At 35.6% G+C, this 17,370-nt stretch overlaps 1 protein-coding gene across 11 annotated transcripts in view; it reads left to right on the top strand.

Annotated features, from left to right (window-relative positions):
* Positions 1-17,370, top strand: part of Rps6ka6 (ribosomal protein S6 kinase A6) — a 154,436-nt gene that overhangs the window by 85,693 nt on the left and 51,373 nt on the right. For all 11 annotated transcript variants that reach the window (XM_087599853.1, XM_087599852.1, NM_001191721.2 and 8 more), the window contains 2 exon segments: positions 5,491-5,553; positions 11,128-11,187. In XM_087599853.1, coding sequence (XP_087455979.1) covers positions 5,491-5,553; positions 11,128-11,187 — 123 coding nt within the window.

Here is a 17,370-nt window from a genome sequence, read left to right as displayed (position 1 = left end):
CCAGGATCTTCTGGCCTTCATAGTTTCTGGAGAAAAGTCTGGTGTGATTCTGATAGGTCTGCCTTTATATGTTACTTGACCTTTTTCCCTTACTGCTTTTAATATTCTTTCTTTATTTTGTGCGTTTGGTGTTTTGACAATTATGTGACGGGAGGTGTTTCTTTTCTGGTCCAATCTATTTGGAGTTCTGTAGGCTTCTTGTATGCCTATGGGTATCTCTTTTTTTAGGTTAGGGAAGTTTTCTTCTATGATTTTGTTGAAGATATTTACTGGTCCTTTGAGCTGGGAGTCTTCACTCTCTTCTATACCTATTATCCTTAGGTTTGATCTTCTCATTGAGTCCTGCATTTCCTGTATGTTTTGGACCAGTAGCTTTTTCTGCTTTACATTATCTTTGACAGTTGAGTCAATGATTTCTATGGAATCTTCTGCTCTGGAGATTCTCTCTTCCATCTCTTGTATTCTGTTGGTGAAGCTTGTATCTACAGCTCCTTGTCTTTTCTTTTGATTTTTTATGTCCAAGGTTGTTTCCATGTGTTCTTTCTTGATTGCTTCTATTTCCATTTTTAATTCCTTCAACTGTTTGATTGTGTTTTCCTGGAATTCTTTCAGGGATTTTTGCGATTCCTCTCTGTAGGCTTCTACTTGTTCTCTAAGGGAGTTCTTTATGTCTTTCTTGAAGTCCTCCAGCATCATGATCAAATATGATTTTGAAACTAGATCTTGCTTTTCTGGTGTGTTTGGATATTCCGTGTTTGCTTTGGTGGGAGAATTGGGCTCCGATGATGCCATGTAGTCTTGGTTTCTGTTGCTTGGGTTCCTGCGCTTGCCTCTCGCCATCAGATTATCTCTAGTGTTACTTTGTTCTGCTATTTCTGACCGTGGCTAGACTGTCCTATAAGCCTGTGTGTCAGGAGTGCTGTAGACCTGTTTTCCTGTTTTCTTTCAGCCAGTTATGGGGACAGAGTGTTCTGCTTTCGGGAGTATAGTTTTTCCTCTCTACAGGTCTTCAGCTGTTCCTGTGGGCCTGTGTCCTGAGTTCACCAGGCAGGTTTCTTGCAGGGGAAAAGTTGGTCCTACCTGTGGTTCCAAGGCTCAAGTTTGCTCGTGGGTTACTGCCTAAGTGCTCTCCACGGCGGCAGCAACCGGGAAGATCTGCGCCTCTCTTTCCGGGAGCCTCCGTGCACCAGGGTTCCAGATGACGTTTGGTGTTTTCCTCTGGCGTCTGGATGTGCACAGAGTGCAGTCTCTTCTGGTTTCCCAGGGGTGTCTGCCTCTCTGAAGTTTCAGCTCTCCCTCCCACGGGATTTGGGTGCAGAGAACTGTTTATCTGGTCTGTTTCCTTCAGGTTCCGGCGGTGTCTCAGGCGCAGGGGTCCTGCCGCTCCCGGGCCCTCCCCTACGGTAACCCAGAGGCCTTATACATTTGCCTCTTGGGCCAGGGATGTGGGCAGGGGTGAGCAGTGTTGGTGGTCTCCTCCGTTCTGCAGCCTCAGGAGTGCCCACCTGATCAGGCGGTGAGGTCTCTCTCCCCCCCTTTTGCTTTTAAAAGTAGTAATAGTTGATTTCTTCCTACTTAAATTAGCTGTCAAGGAAGTAGAGCTTTAAAAGCAGAAAGCACAGTTTCAGTGCACATCTCTCAGTTCAGTTTGTGTCTTATTACTATTTCCATTATTCCTGAGAGGGTTTTGAAATATGCCTATCTTGATTTGATTTTCAGTATTCTAAAATTATTTTTGCCATATAGAAAATGTTATTTTTACTAATGAATGCTTTTTCAGTATTTAATTGAGTTGCTTGTGAATTTGGACCTTGAATTACTTACTTAATAATGTAAGGGGTAGAAAAGATCTATTTTGCTTACTGTTTCAGAGTATTGGTCCATTATAATGGGAAAGAAATGTAAGTTCAAGTCGTGTAAATCAGTAAGCAAAGGATGGTAAATGTCATAGATCTGGTTTTCTCCTTTTCTTTTTTTAAATTCACCTGGCCCCCAACTTATGGTGCCACCCACTTCTCAATTAGTCCTGTCTAGAAACACCCTCACAGATACACCTACAGGTATGCGTCAACAATCTCCTGTGTGATTGGAAGCCAGTCAGCTTAGCAATGGAGATCACTTAGTACAGCTTCTGTAGGTACATTGGCTTCTTGCATTGGATATTAAAACAGTAAGAGGTTAGATTTCTGAGTTAGCAAGCTATTCTAGAATTAATGCTACCTCTTAATTTAGTCATGTTTGAGTTTATATATACCATAGCTAATTGGAGAAGTGTATGCTGAAATTATGACAGAAGACATAAATAGCTGTTGGAGGAATTGCAGTAGATTTTAAAATTTATGCTGAGTTTTTAACTTTATAATGAAGTTGTTAAAATGAAGTTGTTCAAAACAGGCTAACAATATGAACAATGACTTTAAAGGGAGGGGAGATAACTATGTTGCCAGAGTGATCTCATTATCCTTGCGTCAAGTGATTCTTCTAAGTAGCTGAAAGAGTGTTGTATGACACTTTGCTGTAATTATTTATTTACTAGGGTTTGTTATTTTTACTTTAGAAGTCCTAGGTGTTGACCCCAAGGCCTTCAGAGATAGCTATAAGCAGTCTTTGGTGACATGGTTTTGGTTATGCAATAAAAAGATGATTTTTTTTTAATTTTCACCATCTTATTTCAACCAATAGGCTCTATGGATTGAGAAAGTCATTAAGATTACAATAGCCATTTTATCCCTATAAATTACAGCATCTCTGAAGGTAGTGAAGTCTGAATTGCTGTGGTGTTTTGGCAAGTTATGCAAAGTAGATAAATGTGCAACTTGATAGACAAATGATAAAAAAATTAATTATAATCATCATTTTAGCTTTTATATTTTTAGGGTCTGCATTGTTTGAAAGCAGTATGCTTGGCATTTTTGATGTTAAATTCTCTTTGAAATTTATAATGCCAAAACTTAAATATTGAAAGTGATTCGTACCCCCCCCCTTCTTTCTCTTTTTCAGTTAGGGTCTCATACTAGCCCAGGGCAGTTGAAACTCATTATTTAGCCCAAGGTAGTATTGAATTCACAGTACTCCTACCTCAGCCTCAAGTATGCTAAGCCTACTATTATGGGCCACCGTACCTGCTTAAATTAAGTGTTTTTTGATAGAAAATATGGCAGTTACTGTGAGACTGATTTTAGTTTGTGTAAAGGGATTAGGAGAACATCTGACTTTATAATTTGATACAGATGAGCAGGCATGCAAAGCACAGGTAACTAAAGTGGTAAAGACTCTCAAGACCATATATAGCTTTAATTTTGTTTTTGTGCCTTCAGTACATTTTATCAGTGAATTCATTTCACAGCAAAGCCTCATAATTGTTTTTAGATATCTGACTAAGGAAATATTTTGGAGGTGGTATATAATCGTGTTGTGTCCTTAGGTTCTTTTTTTTTTTTTTCAGATTTTTCAGCAACTTTTTCATATTAATTTGAAACAAAATAGCCTCTTTTAAAACTCACCCCAAAGCTATGACCATGCTTGATGGGCTGTGAGTTTCAAATGACTACAAAGTTGAAATAGAAACTATATAGGAATATAGTTTAATTAAAAAGCTGGAAAGAATATGGACAAGTTATTTAAGTGAGTATCTAGCTTCCTACAATAGTCTTAACTATGGAATTCAGTCTAAAAGACTAAAAATATAAGTGTAGGCTAGCAAGATGTTGCAGTGCATAAAGATGCTTGCCTCTAGGCCGGATGACCTGAGTTTGATCTCTGAGATCCATGTAGTGGAAGGAAAGAACCTCCTACAGACCGTGCTATGGTAACTGTTACGGCGTGAGCCTTGGTAACCCAATGTTAAAATAAAAACTTACAAAAAGTTACATATCTACTGGAGAAGTGACTGTAACTATCAATAATAAACCATTCTTCCACTATGAATCCCACCCTTTGGTAATTGCCCTTATTTTTTTAATGTGTGTAGGTTCAGCTTTTTAAAACCTCTGTATCTGACTGAATTCATTGATTTTTTTTTTTGCTTGTTTAGACCAGGTTAGCTTTGAACTAATAGCTAACTACTTACCTTTGTTACTCTTATCTTCTGTTTATATGAATTTGGCCTGTTTTGGCACCTTATATAAGTAGAATTCGTTATATGTGTTGGAATTGTTTCCTTTTTAAGGCCGAATGGTATTCCATTGTATACTTACAGTACACTGTTACTTTTATAAGCGCTGCCATCTACAGAGGTTGCTTCTCTCCTCTTCCCATTGTGGTTACTGCTACTGTGATCATGCGGTACACAAAGATTTCTCTGAGACTCAGCTTTCAATTCTTTGCATTTTTTATACCCAGGAGTAAAATTATATACAATATGCTTATTCTACTCTAATTTTTTTGAGGAACAGTCATAATTTATGGTAGCTATGCTGTTTTATATAGTTATCAGCATTATACAAATGTTCCAGTTCATTCACCATGGTGGAATTGTCTTTAAAACCCAAATTCTAGTGTGTAATCTAAAGTCTACTATAAATTGAACTTGTATTTTTGTGATTTTATTTTATAATTCATATTTTAACAAATAATATAATAGAAGTAGTAGTATGCTGATATTTTACTTTGTAGACCTGTCTAGCCTGGAACTTGCTATATAGCACAGGTTGTCATCAAACATAGCAATCCTTCTCCTTCAGCTTCTCAAGCATCTCTGACTGTAAAAGGAATATGAATTCATGTGTTCTATAGTGTGCTTATTAAGTTAGAAACTTTTATTTTTCAGAAAGCATCATTAAAGGGCAGTAACATAGCTTCTTAGCCTTAATTATGAGGAAAGTAGTTTGAAATTTTAGCTCTAAGTTTTTTTCTAGGTTACTAAGTAAGTTGTAACATACAATTTCTTCTTTATGAGAGCAAAGATAGAGTTTTATAAAGAGATTTCTAAAGGATTGTTAAAAACTTCCCTAGGAAATCATTTAGATAAGAACTTTTTATCCTAGACCCTTTTGACCAGAAATATTGATTGTAGTAAATATATGGTGCTACATAATATTGTCATGTGAATTTACAGGTGAAATAAAGATATATTTATTATCTCACAGTTATATTATATGAGCTGAGAATCTGGGCATGACTCAACGAACGATGTCTTCTGCTTAGCATATAAACCTATAATCAAAGTTTCAGTTCTTCTGCATTCTTATCTGGAGGCTTCATTGGGGAAGGTCTACTTTTAAATTCTCAAAGGCTTTTGGCACAGTTCTTCTCCATGCAGCTGTAAGGTGGAAAGACTGGCCTTTTGCTGAGTATTGGCTAGAGGCTTCCCTAGAAGTCGCTTAGTAGCTCCTACAAACAACATGCTTATATTCCTTTGTCGTGTGGGTTTCACATGACCACTTATTTCAATCAAGATAATAAGGAAAATCTCTATTTTCCATAATGTAACCATATAAATGAAATCACATCGCCTTTGCCATTCTCCTTTTTTTTTTCTTTTGAATCCAGCCACAGATTGTGTTTACCATGAAGACTGCGGCGATGGTTATTCGACAGCATGAACACAAAGAGGTGAGGCTTATGACTTGGAAGTTCCCCTGTTTGGTAAAGAGCTTGACTCAATAGATATAAGATTATTCTAGGTATTGTGAACAGACCTAAATTTAGGTCTGATTTATTCTAGTTGTTTTAAGTAGGGGAGGAGAGGGAGGTAGAGGAGGAAGAATAGGAGCGATGATGATGATGATGATGATGGTAATTGTTTATTTTTATTATTGACCTTCTCCAGAAGTCAGTACCCAAAATGTAGTCTTGAAATGTTATTTGAAAGCAAAATTTCATTATTATATATTAGGTTCTTAAGTGTATTTTTAATATTGGATACTACATGCATACAGTCATTTTGCTTGCGAGGTGTATTTTAGGGGATCCTAGAGACTACTAACTAATAGGTTAATAATACATATTTGTTGTGAAAACTGATCACTTATGTATATTTGGTTTATGAGATTAATTTACATCACCCATCATTTCTTACATTCTCATTGGGATTTTTCTTATTTGTATAATTTATTTATTTATTTATTTATTTATTTATTTATTTAGGTGTTTCCAGACTATTAGAAATTGCTTAAATTATTTTCTGAGAAAATTAAATTAAAAGTAGTTTTTATTAGACTAATGAGAGCTTGGTTTACTTGTTTTTTACATTAAATTTATTTATTCACTTTACAACCTAATATCAGCCCTTTTCTCTTCCCTGCACCTCATCATGTAAGTCCTCTCCTCATTCCACTTAGAAGGGGAAGCCTCATGCCCTCCCTCGTCCTACCTCCCACTCCTGATTTTCTTTTTTTTTTTATTAACTTGAATATTTCTTATCTACACCTCGAATGCCATTCCCCCTCCCGGCTTCCTGGCAAACATCCCCCTAATCCCCCCTCCCCTTCTTCATGGGGGCCCCCTCCCCACCCTCCCCCCACCGCCACCCTCCCCCCAACAATCACGCTCACTGGGGGTTCAGGACCAAGGGCTTCCCCTTCCACTGGTGACCCCACTAGGATATTCATTGCCACCTATGAGGTCAGAGTCCAGGGTCAGTCCATGTATAGTCTTTAGGTAGTGGCTTAGTCCCTGGAAGCTCTGGTTGCTTGGCATTGTTGTTCATAAGGGGTCTCGAGCCCCTTCAAGCTCTTCCAGTTCTTTCTCTGATTCCTTCAACGGGGGTCCTAGTCTCAGTTCAGTGGTTTGCTGTGGGCATACGCCTCTGTGTTTGCTGTATTCTGGCTGTGTCTCTCAGGAGCGATCTACATTTGGTTCCTGTAGGCCTCCACTTCCTTGCCTCATCCATCCTGTCCAATTGGGTGGCTGCACACGTATGGGCCACATGTGGGGCAGGCTCTGAATGGGTGCCCCTTCTGTCTCTGTTTTAATCTTTGCCTCTCTATTCCCTGCCAAGGGTATTCTTGTTCCCTCTTTTAAAGAAGGAGTGAAGCATTCACATTTTGATCATCCGTCTTGAGTTTCATTTGTTCTAGGGATCTAGGGTAATTCAAGCATTTGGGCTAATAGCCACTTATCAATGAGTGCATACCATGTGTGTTTTCTGGGATTGGGTTAGCTCACTCAGGATGATATTTTCCAGTTCCAACCATTTGTCTATGAATTTCATAAAGCCATTGTTTTTGATAGCTGAGTAATATTCCATTGTGTAGATGTACCACATTTTCTGTATCCATTCCTCTGTTGAAGGGCATCTGGGTTCTTTCCAGCTTCTGGCTATTATAAATAAGGCTGCTATGAACATAGTGGAGCACGTGTCTTTTTTATATGTTGGGGCATCTTTTGGGTATATGCCCAAGAGAGGTATAGCTGGATCCTCAGGTAGTTCAAGGTCCAATTTTCTGAGGAACCTCCAGACTGATTTCCAGAATGGTTTTACCAGTCTGCAATCCCACCAACAATGGAGGCCACTCCTGATTTTTTATCATTTAATTCTTTTACTGTTTTGAGAGAATATCTTTATCTTTAATCTTTTTATTACAGTCCAGTCATTATCCCCCTCCTGTCTACCCTCTGACAGTTTCTCTTCCCATTCCTCCTCCCCTGTCTCCAAGATGATATCCCCACACCCCCAGATTTTTTGAAAAAAAAAAAAGTAAAGCTTTATTTTTTATGCCTTTTTTTTTATTAACTTGAGTATTTCTTATATACATTTCGAGTGTTATTCCCTTTCCCGGTTTCCGGGCAAACATCCCCCTCCCCCCTCCCCTTCCTTATGGGTGTTCCCCTCCCGACCCTCCCCCCATTGCCGCCCTCCCCCCACCAGTCTAGTTCACTGGGGGTTCAGTCTTAGCAGGACCCAGGGCTTCTCCTTCCACTGGTGCTCTTACTAGGATATTCATTGCTACCTATGAGGTCAGAGTCCAGGGTCAGTCCATGTATAGTCTTTAGGTAGTGGCTTAGTCCCTGGAAGCTCTGGTTGCTTAGCATTGTTGTACATATGGGGTCTCGAGCCCCTTCAAGCTCTTCCAGTTCTTTCTCTGATTCCTTCAACAGGGGTCCTATTCTCAGTTCAGTGGTTTGCTGCTGGCATTCGCCTCTGTATTTGCTGTATTCTGGCTGTGTCTCTCAGGAGCGATCTACATCTGGCTCCTGTCGGTCTGCACTTCTTTGCTTCATCCATCTTGTCTAATTGGGTTGCTGTATATGTATGGGCCACATGTGGGGTAGGCTCTGAATGGGTGTTCCTTCAGTCTCTGTTTTAATCTTTGCTTCTCTCTTCCCTGCCAAGGATATTCTTGTTCCCCTTTTAAAGAAGGAGTGAAGCATTCACATTTTGATCATCCGTCTTGAGTTTCATTTGTTCTAGGCATCTAGGGTAATTCAAACATTTGGGCTAATAGCCACTTATCAATGAGTGCATACCATGTATGTCTTTCTGCCATTTTTAAAATATTTTTTCACATGAGTAAAAATGACTTGGGTTTTAGTAAGCACCAGTGATTTCTATGGTGTTTCTTAGAATGGCTATTCTTATATTGAAAACATGCTCTTTGAAGGTCAATGAAATAGTAAAAATTAGGTGTTCTGTTTGTGCCTGGGATAATTTCCAGGATGTAGTGATGCTTTTTGACTCATCCCAGTTCATTTTATTTCTAGTTCCTCCAGACTAACAGCTTCATGATAAATTAGTCATAAGATGGTATGACTAGGATGTAACCAGTAGCTAGGTAACAGGAACGTCATAATTTTCTTTTCATATAGATAATCCTTTTTCTATACATAACTCTTTATGTATAGAGAAATCTGAGAATTTCTCTATTGTAAGAACTTAAGAGTCAGGATGCTGTCTTTCTGGATTTGGATTGTTTGTTGAAAGCTGCTAGTTAATGTCAGATCTATATAGCTTGTTTTTTAGACACCACATTGCCCAATATAGAGATAAAGTATAAGACAGTGGTGACATATACCAAAATTGGGAACCCCTGAGTGAAGAACTTATTTAGAGTAGCTCCCTAATTAACTTTTATAATGATTATCTTTTATTTGTTTCCCTGTAGTTTGCCTTTTTAATACTTAAGAATTGATGTCTTAGAGTTGACAAATATGTCTAAGAGTCATCTGAACTCTCAGAAGTATTAGTAGTTCTTCCTTTTTGGTGATGTGTAATCTTTTATTCCTTATTCTGGACTATTTGAAGGACACACAGTTTGCAATTTCTGACAGTTGCTAATAAAGCTGCTGTGTTTTACACATATGTTTGCTAGCACAAGTCTTAAATAAATGTTCTTTACTATTTATTTCAATCTCACCTCACTTATGGTTAGTCTGAGTTTTAAGTATGGTTAGTATTGTAGAAGTTATTGTATTTTGATGTTGTAGTCCTTATATATATAGATTGATGTTGGAGCCAGTATTTGCTTTAGTTCAAACATAGAATCAAGATGTAATCCACCATAAAATAAACTGAAAAAAAAATCATCGTGATCATCTCATTAGATGCTGAAAAAGCCTTTGACAAAATCCAATGCTCTTTTTAGTTAAAACTATTAGATAGATCAGGGATACAAGACACATACTTAAATATAATCAAAGCAATATACAAAAAACCAACAGCCAATATTAAATTAAATGGAGACATCCTTGAAGCAATCCCACTAATATCAGGGGCTAGACAAGACTGCCCACTCTCTCCCTACTTATTCAATATAATTCTCAAAGTCCTAGCCAGAGCAATCAGACAACAAAAGGAGGTCAAAGGGATGCAGATTGGAAAGGAAGAAGTCAAAATATTACTATTTGCAGATGATATGGTAGTGTACTTAAGTGGTCCCAAAAGTTCCACCAGAGAACTACGAAGCCTGATAAACACCTTCAGCAAAGAGTCTGGGTACAAAATTAACTCAAAGTAATTAATAACCCTCCTTTATAATGATGGTAAATGGGTTGTGAAAGAAATTAGTGAAACAACACCCTTTACAATAGTCATGAATAATATAAACTATCTTGGGGTAACCCTAACCAAGCAAGTGAAAGATCTGTATGATAAGAACTTCAAGTCTCTGAAGAAAGAGATTGAGGAAGATCTCAGAAGACGGAAAGATCTCCCATGCTATGGATAGGCAAGATTAACAGAGTGAAACTGGCCATCTTACCAAAAACAATCCTGAGAGCTCATTTGAGTTTTTGAAAATTTGATATTTCTCCCTATTGTTACTGCGTACCTGGAGTTCCAGAATGACTTCTTTAGTATTCTAAATAGGATTTTTAGTTGATAATCAGGGAGAGGTAGGCTTTAATTCATCCTTCTGTCCATTCATTCATCTCCCTTTACTTTTCTGTGGTGTCTGACTAATGAGCATTGATTAAATTCATTTTCTCTTAGACCAACTTGCTTTTATTTATTTTGTACTCCTCACATAAGTGAGTGACAGACTTTCTCTGTTAAAGGCCAAGCAATAAATATTAAGACCTTGTTATAGTGTCTCTGTCACAACTACTTAAGTTTGCTATTGTAATAAGAAGGCCATCATAGTTAGTACAGAAACAAATGAGTAAGACTGTATTTTAGTAACCTTTATGCAGGAACAGGCAGATAACCTGATTTGGCCCATGGGTCATAGTTTATCATTCCTTGATCAAAGTCCCCTCTATACTTAATTTTTAAAAAAATTAATGCTTGAACACATGTAATTTTCCACTAAGCCTTGCATGTAAAAAAGGTTTCCATAGCTGCTTAAATCTCCCGTAGTTCTGTTCTGTATGTCATCTTATGAATTTAAAATTAAATCATAGGAGATTTCCCACTGCACATTCATATGAAATTGTTCCTATTCTGACTTTCTTTGAATATACCAAAATGAATGTCTGTGAGATTTATTTATATGTGTAAGGTCATCAGTCATAGCACAACCTTAATAAGTATGTAATGAAACATAAAGCTGTAAAAAATTAAGGTTTCAAGGACAATGTATGAAGTATATTAGCAATTTTCCTTTTCTAAATGCTTTCTTTGGATCTTTGACCTTTTCTTTCTCAGTAACTTGTTTGAATGGTAAGGGAAATGCCTCGGGCTATTTTTTTCTTAGTTATTATTCTTGTTTTAATACTATTGAACTTCACATTTTGAACAATGTTTTTCAGGTAAATGATCTTAAAATGGTTGATGAACCAATGGATGAGGGAGAGCCAGTTTTTTGCCGGGTAAGTACTCACGTTCATTTAGTAAACATCATTTGTAGCATATAAAGAAGGTGAATAATTGGAAAGATGAAAAGCTTTTATCAGTTTTAGAATTGTATTTAAATAAGTTGGTGATAAATGTAATTTTTTGAGATAGTTTCTTGTGGTCCTACTTGGCCTTAAACTCAGTGTAGCTGAGGCATCCTTAAATTCTTGATGTTCTAACCTCCACCTTCTTACTTCTGGGATTATTGGCATGTGCTACCACACCTCATAGCAGAAGTTTTAAAAATTTAATATTTTCCTTTTATGCAGGGACTAGGTAAATACTGTATCACAGAGCTCATTCCTAGTCTGTGATTTTTTTTTAAATGACTGGAATCTCACTCTACAATCCAGGCTCACTTTAACATTTGTAACACTTCTCCTCCTTCAGCTTCCCAGATACTAGGACTGCAGGCTTTAATCATTAAGCCTGGCTTGTATGTGGTTTTTCAAAAAACAGCTTATTGAAAATACAAAGGCATAAGAATCAGCAGTTTTAAAATATACAGGCCATAGGAATCAGCAGTTTGAACAAATGGTATTTTTACTTGTTAGTATATAAAAATTGTGGGTATGTAAATGCAGTGTTCTTTGGATTAAACTTAAAGAGATTATCTTTAACTTTAGAATAAAAAGGAGATCTATCTTTGACAGAATTGGACTATAAAGATAGCTTGAAATATTTACAAACTTTTCTAGCTATCTAAAAAAGGATTGACTCTAAGGCACTTCAGAAGTCCCTGAAAATTTCACCATTGCTTAACCATTAGGTCATTGCATTTAAGGCCTATGGAAAAGACTTAATTTATAAAATCTAGATTTGGGGAAAAGTACTCTTAAAATTTTATGGAAGGTCGGACTAATATAGGAATTTCCATTAATACTGTGACTTCATAGTTACCATCTTTATAGATATTTTCATAGCTTTATTTTTTATTTAGAAGGAACTTCAAATACATTATTGTTATTTTCTCTTCATAATATGGTTTTTTTTTTAATCTAGTCTTACAGAGATTGTGCCTTTTGGCAGGTAGGGAAGACCAGTGAATATTAGAATCTGTCTCCTGTTAGGTGACTGCATTGTATAGATTCGAGTCCATTCTTTTCTTATTTAGTTGTTGTAGACAATGTCAGGAAACCCCTTATAAAACATCTCCATCAGTAAATTTATCTCATATTGAAACCAGCAGAGGTATTTAAATTGAGTTTAAGACTGTCCTTTGAAATGTTCTTCGTTACTAACTCACTAGACAGTGAGTTTGAAATCTCCCTTTGAGTTATGGTTGACAAGATGAGAAGTATGATGTCACTTTGGCATTTGCAATTTAGTAAAATTTTAATATCAGTAACATTTTAATTTTGAGAATAATAAAATGTAAACTTCTATCAAGAAAACTAAAAATGTATAGATAATATGAACCTTAAAGGATATAGTGATATTCATCTTGCTATTTTTTAAATGATAAGTATCTACAAAAGCCTTTGGAGAAGATTGGATCATAATTTAGCAATAATCAACAAGGAGACACCAAGCTCCATGCTACAGGACATTAAGAGGGTGTAGATTCACATGTACAGAGGTACATGTATATCATGGATATGTGTAGTTAACTTAAAGTTGAAGAGATAAATCTATAGGGTGTCATATATTTGCCTACCGCCCCCTTTAATTGGTGGTTCAAGTCAGGGTTTTACTGTGTTGTCCTGACTGTCCTAGAACTCACTTTGTACATCAGGTTGGCCTCCAACTCTCAGATTACTGGCCTCTGCTTGCTGAGTGTTGAGACCAAGAGTGTGTGCTACCACTACTCAGATGATACTTGCTTTTCTAATTTTAATATGAAAATATACTTTATGTAGGAAGACATTTGATATACATAGTACTAGATACAAATATGACTTGCATACTGTCGATTTCAGAGAGAGTGCATAGAGATTTGATTTACTTTATGAAACAACCTTAAAACCCTGCTTTTTGGTAGTTAATTGATAAAACACTCAGTTCATATCAACAAAACTACAGATAATAAGGATGTCACATAAATTTATCACTGTTTATGATGGTTTTAATGCTTTTGTATTTCAGTGGATTGTTCATAGCTATTTTTGTGGTTGACTTTCTGTCATTTTAAAATAGTGAGGGATTGTAGATGCTGTTGTTTGATGAATTGACTTATGAAAGGTTGTTCTTTAAATATGAACCTGAGGGGCTGAGAATATAAGTCAGTGGTAAAATATTCCTTTATTCTAAGTCATTGTGTTTCATTCCAAGCACCAACACACACAAACAGGTGCAGGCATGCATGCACTCACACACAAAATTAAATTACTGTTATTGCCTATGTGGCCCCAAACTGTCTTGTGTTTGGGTCATTTAGAGATCTAAGTTAGAGACTAAGATCTGTCTCACTTGTTGGTACCTTAGACTTTCACATTCGCTTGATGTCTTTTAGTCAGTCAAAAGAAGGAAAATTTAATAAAATGCTTCTCAGACTCTAAATATCTAGTGTATATAAAAAGTATGTGAGATAACATTTTACCACCTAGTCCTCTGCTTCTAACACCAAAACTAATAAAAATAGATAAGCATTTTTCTTCATTAGCAGATGGCTGACGTGAATTAACTTCATACATGCTGTCAAAATAGTTTGTGATTTGTTTATGCTTATTTTAAATATATGATATTTTAGATTCATTTATTTTATGTGCATAAGTGTTTTTCCTGAATGCATGTATGTGGACTATATGCATGCCCTTGGAAGTTAGAAGAGGGTATCAATTCCTATGTAGTGTAGTTGGAGTTACATACTTTGTGGGTGCTGGGAATTGAACCCAAGTCCTTTGCAAGAATAAATGCTCTTAACTACTCAGTCATCTATCCAGTCTGATGTATGTGGTTTAAATTTACTTTTTAAAGCTTCATAAAATATTTACTTAATGCTAATAGTGCCTTAGGGATTTTTAAAAGAGGATTTTTTAACAGTTAGATACCTTGTTGATTCCACTCCTACAACATAACATATTTAGTTTCTAAGTTTATTTTTATTAATCAGAAATATAAATGTCATGTTTAACTAAAAATACACTTTAAAAGTCTTCATCAATTCCTCCACATTTTAGCTCCAAATTTTAAAATTTAAAAACCACATTGGAAATATGTCTCTTATACAGATTCTTTCAAAAAGTCTTTGTTGCGTATGTTTAATTTAAATTAACATAAAACATTACATAGATACAGAGTATTTCAAGGCTGTAATATGTGCTTCATTTGTAGTAGCTTTTGCTTCCCTGTTTTCATTTCTGTTCCTTTTGGGGAACATTGAAGATTGGAGCTAGGAATTCCTTCCTGCTAGGGAGGTGGTAGCATTCTACTACTGAGCTATAGATCCAGCCCTGCTTTGACTTTTTATTTCAGATATGAGCTCACTAAATTCTTCAAGTTGGCCTCGGACTCATTCTGTAGCTCAGGCTGGCTTTGATTTACTTGTGGTGATCTTGGTTTACCCTAGTGTGTAGATGGGATTCCAGGCCTATGCCCCTGAGCTTGTTTGCCTCTCTATTTCATGGACATTAAGCCTTGTGTGCTGCAGTATTTTGTTTTCTTGCAGTGCTGCTAATCAACTATCTTTCTATTCAATGCCCCTTCTTTAAAAATCTCAAAATCTTTTGTTCTACAAGTGTTAAAAACTTCTTTGATGAACAATCATTACTCAATACAATTAGTATTAGGTAGAGTTTCTACTTCATGTAAAGATGATAAAAATAAGCTCAGTAACTTGATTTTATAGAAATTGTGTCTGTTTTTAAAGATCCCTATGTGACTGAGATCTGAAATGGATAAAGGTTTTATTTCCATTTTATAGATGAGGAAACAAAACTGGATGCAATTAGAATAAATCATCCTAAGAATGAGTTGCTGCCATCCTTTAGTGTTTAATCATCAGTATAAATTTTGCAATAAGTATTTTCGGCTTATTTTCCAGTGTATTCGTTATTTTGACATGTCTATTCAAGCTAGTGGCACATACTTATTTGCACTATTATTGTTAGCCTTTGTTCAAACAATGTTGATATGTGGTATGACCTTCAGTGACATATTATTCTGCACATGATTTCAGTAAAATGGTTTCTTTGAATTTTAACTTTTTTGTTGTTGTTGTTCTTTTTCCCCTTCTTTTTCCTCTTCCTCCTTTTTTTGATGTTGTTGTTTTACCAAAATAGCCTTTCTGCCTTGAAATAAAACAAGTGCTTGAATAGATGGATGCTACATTATTACATAAACTCTAGTATATTTGAGCTTTAGACATCCATCTTTGGTTAGCCTTTTGTTCTATAGTCTTGTGATGCTTTTGTATTAGAGTTGTAATAGATTGCTACTAGATTGTCCTAATCTCCTTTTCATCCTAAAGACTGATTTCCTTTCCATAACCAAATCATTTGTCAAATGAATGAAGTAGTAGTGTATTTGACTAACTGGTTTGTGCTTACAAATGCATTTTTCTAGTGTTACAGCATTCTTGACTTTCTATATTCAAAAAAAAAAAAAAAAGACCAGAGTATAGAACTTGTGGTTGAGCCTTTTAAATTTTTTCTTAATATTGAATATATTTTAGAAATTTAGAAAAATATCTAATACTGTACTCACTTATTCCTCCAATTTGCCATTTAATGTGAAAAGTGTGAACGCTGGAAGTTAAGTTTTTATTTTTCAATAACATCTTCATTTTTCACACATCAACTCAGAGTAGGTACTTTATATGTTTTCTAGGACTGCCCTAACAAAGGACCACAAACTGAGTGTCCTAACCATCAGAAATTAATTTTCTCACAGTTATAGACTTCTATTAAGTCTGACATCAAGGTGTTGGCAAGATTGATTTTTCTGAGGGCTTTCTCTTGGGTTTGTAGATCATTTCATATTGTGTGTGTGTGTGTGTGTGTGTGTGTGTGTGTGTGTGTGTGTGTGTGTGTGCGCGCGCATACATGTATGGTTTTATGAGCTTTTTAAAAAAGATTATTATCAGTCATTTTGAATTAGGGCACAGCTGTAAGTTAAGCCATACGTTATTATTTTATCATAATTATTTTCTTAAATGTCCCAGTTCAACATATTACGTTTTAAAGGATTGAATTCAGCCTCTCAGCTATATCTTTTCCTTTTGTTTCTTTGAAGGGAGGATATTGCGTTTCTAAAAATGTTGCTACATCAAGTATGAATTTTACCTTTGTGTATCCAGCACATGGTGATACAGAATATTAGCTAGGAAATATTGTATTGAGTTAGTGAATAATTAAATCATATTCTACTGGAGTAAAGAAATTTTGGTATATTTATTACAAGGTTAATTTTAGTGCTCATGTACACAATTACATTGACTAAAATGGTTCTACTGTCTTCCTAGTTCTATTATATAATAAAATATAATTCAATATAAAATATATTATTTTTGAATATGCATAACATATATATATATATATATTCTGCTTTCGTAGACTTAAAAATACAGCAGTTTGAGAGCTGAGGCTGTAGCTCAGTAGTAGAGGGCTTCCTCTTATGCATGATACCTTAGGTTCAAGTCCTATTACTCCATGCACGCACACACACACACACACACACACACACAAACATACATTCACATATATCTTTAAAATATACATATTGAATTTTAATGTATTTATTTTATTAAAAAGCTAAGAAACCTATTTTATAGGTTAATTTATTTTTGTTTTTTAAAGCATGCTTTAAGTCACTGACTATATAAGAGGATTTGTTATATTTTTATATATAAGACATCCATTAATATTCTTTTAGAATTATTAATCATTTCTAATTGATTTATGTAGAGACCCCAAATGCTTAGAATTAGAATTCCTCTACTGATATACATCTCTTGAGAGTAAATGTCTGACTTTTCTGTCATCGATGTTATTTTAATGTCAAGGTATCTAGCTCATTGGGGCCATTCTCTGGTCCACGTTAACTATAGCCAACACTGATTGATTAACCAGAGATTCAAATGGCCAATAGATAAAGAACATTTAACATTATACAACTGAAGTGTTAAGTGTATTGATTTTGTTTTTTAGACAGTGAAAGTGTTAGATCAGAGATTATTTCTTTAGCTTGGCTATTTTGTGATTTGGAGTTCATGTGGATTT

This window comes from Rattus norvegicus, chromosome X (assembly GCF_021556685.1).
Source record: "Rattus norvegicus strain SHRSP/BbbUtx chromosome X, alternate assembly SHRSP_T2T, whole genome shotgun sequence".
NCBI lineage: Eukaryota > Metazoa > Chordata > Mammalia > Rodentia > Muridae > Rattus > Rattus norvegicus.
This window is presented reverse-complemented; position numbering and strand designations above follow the sequence as displayed.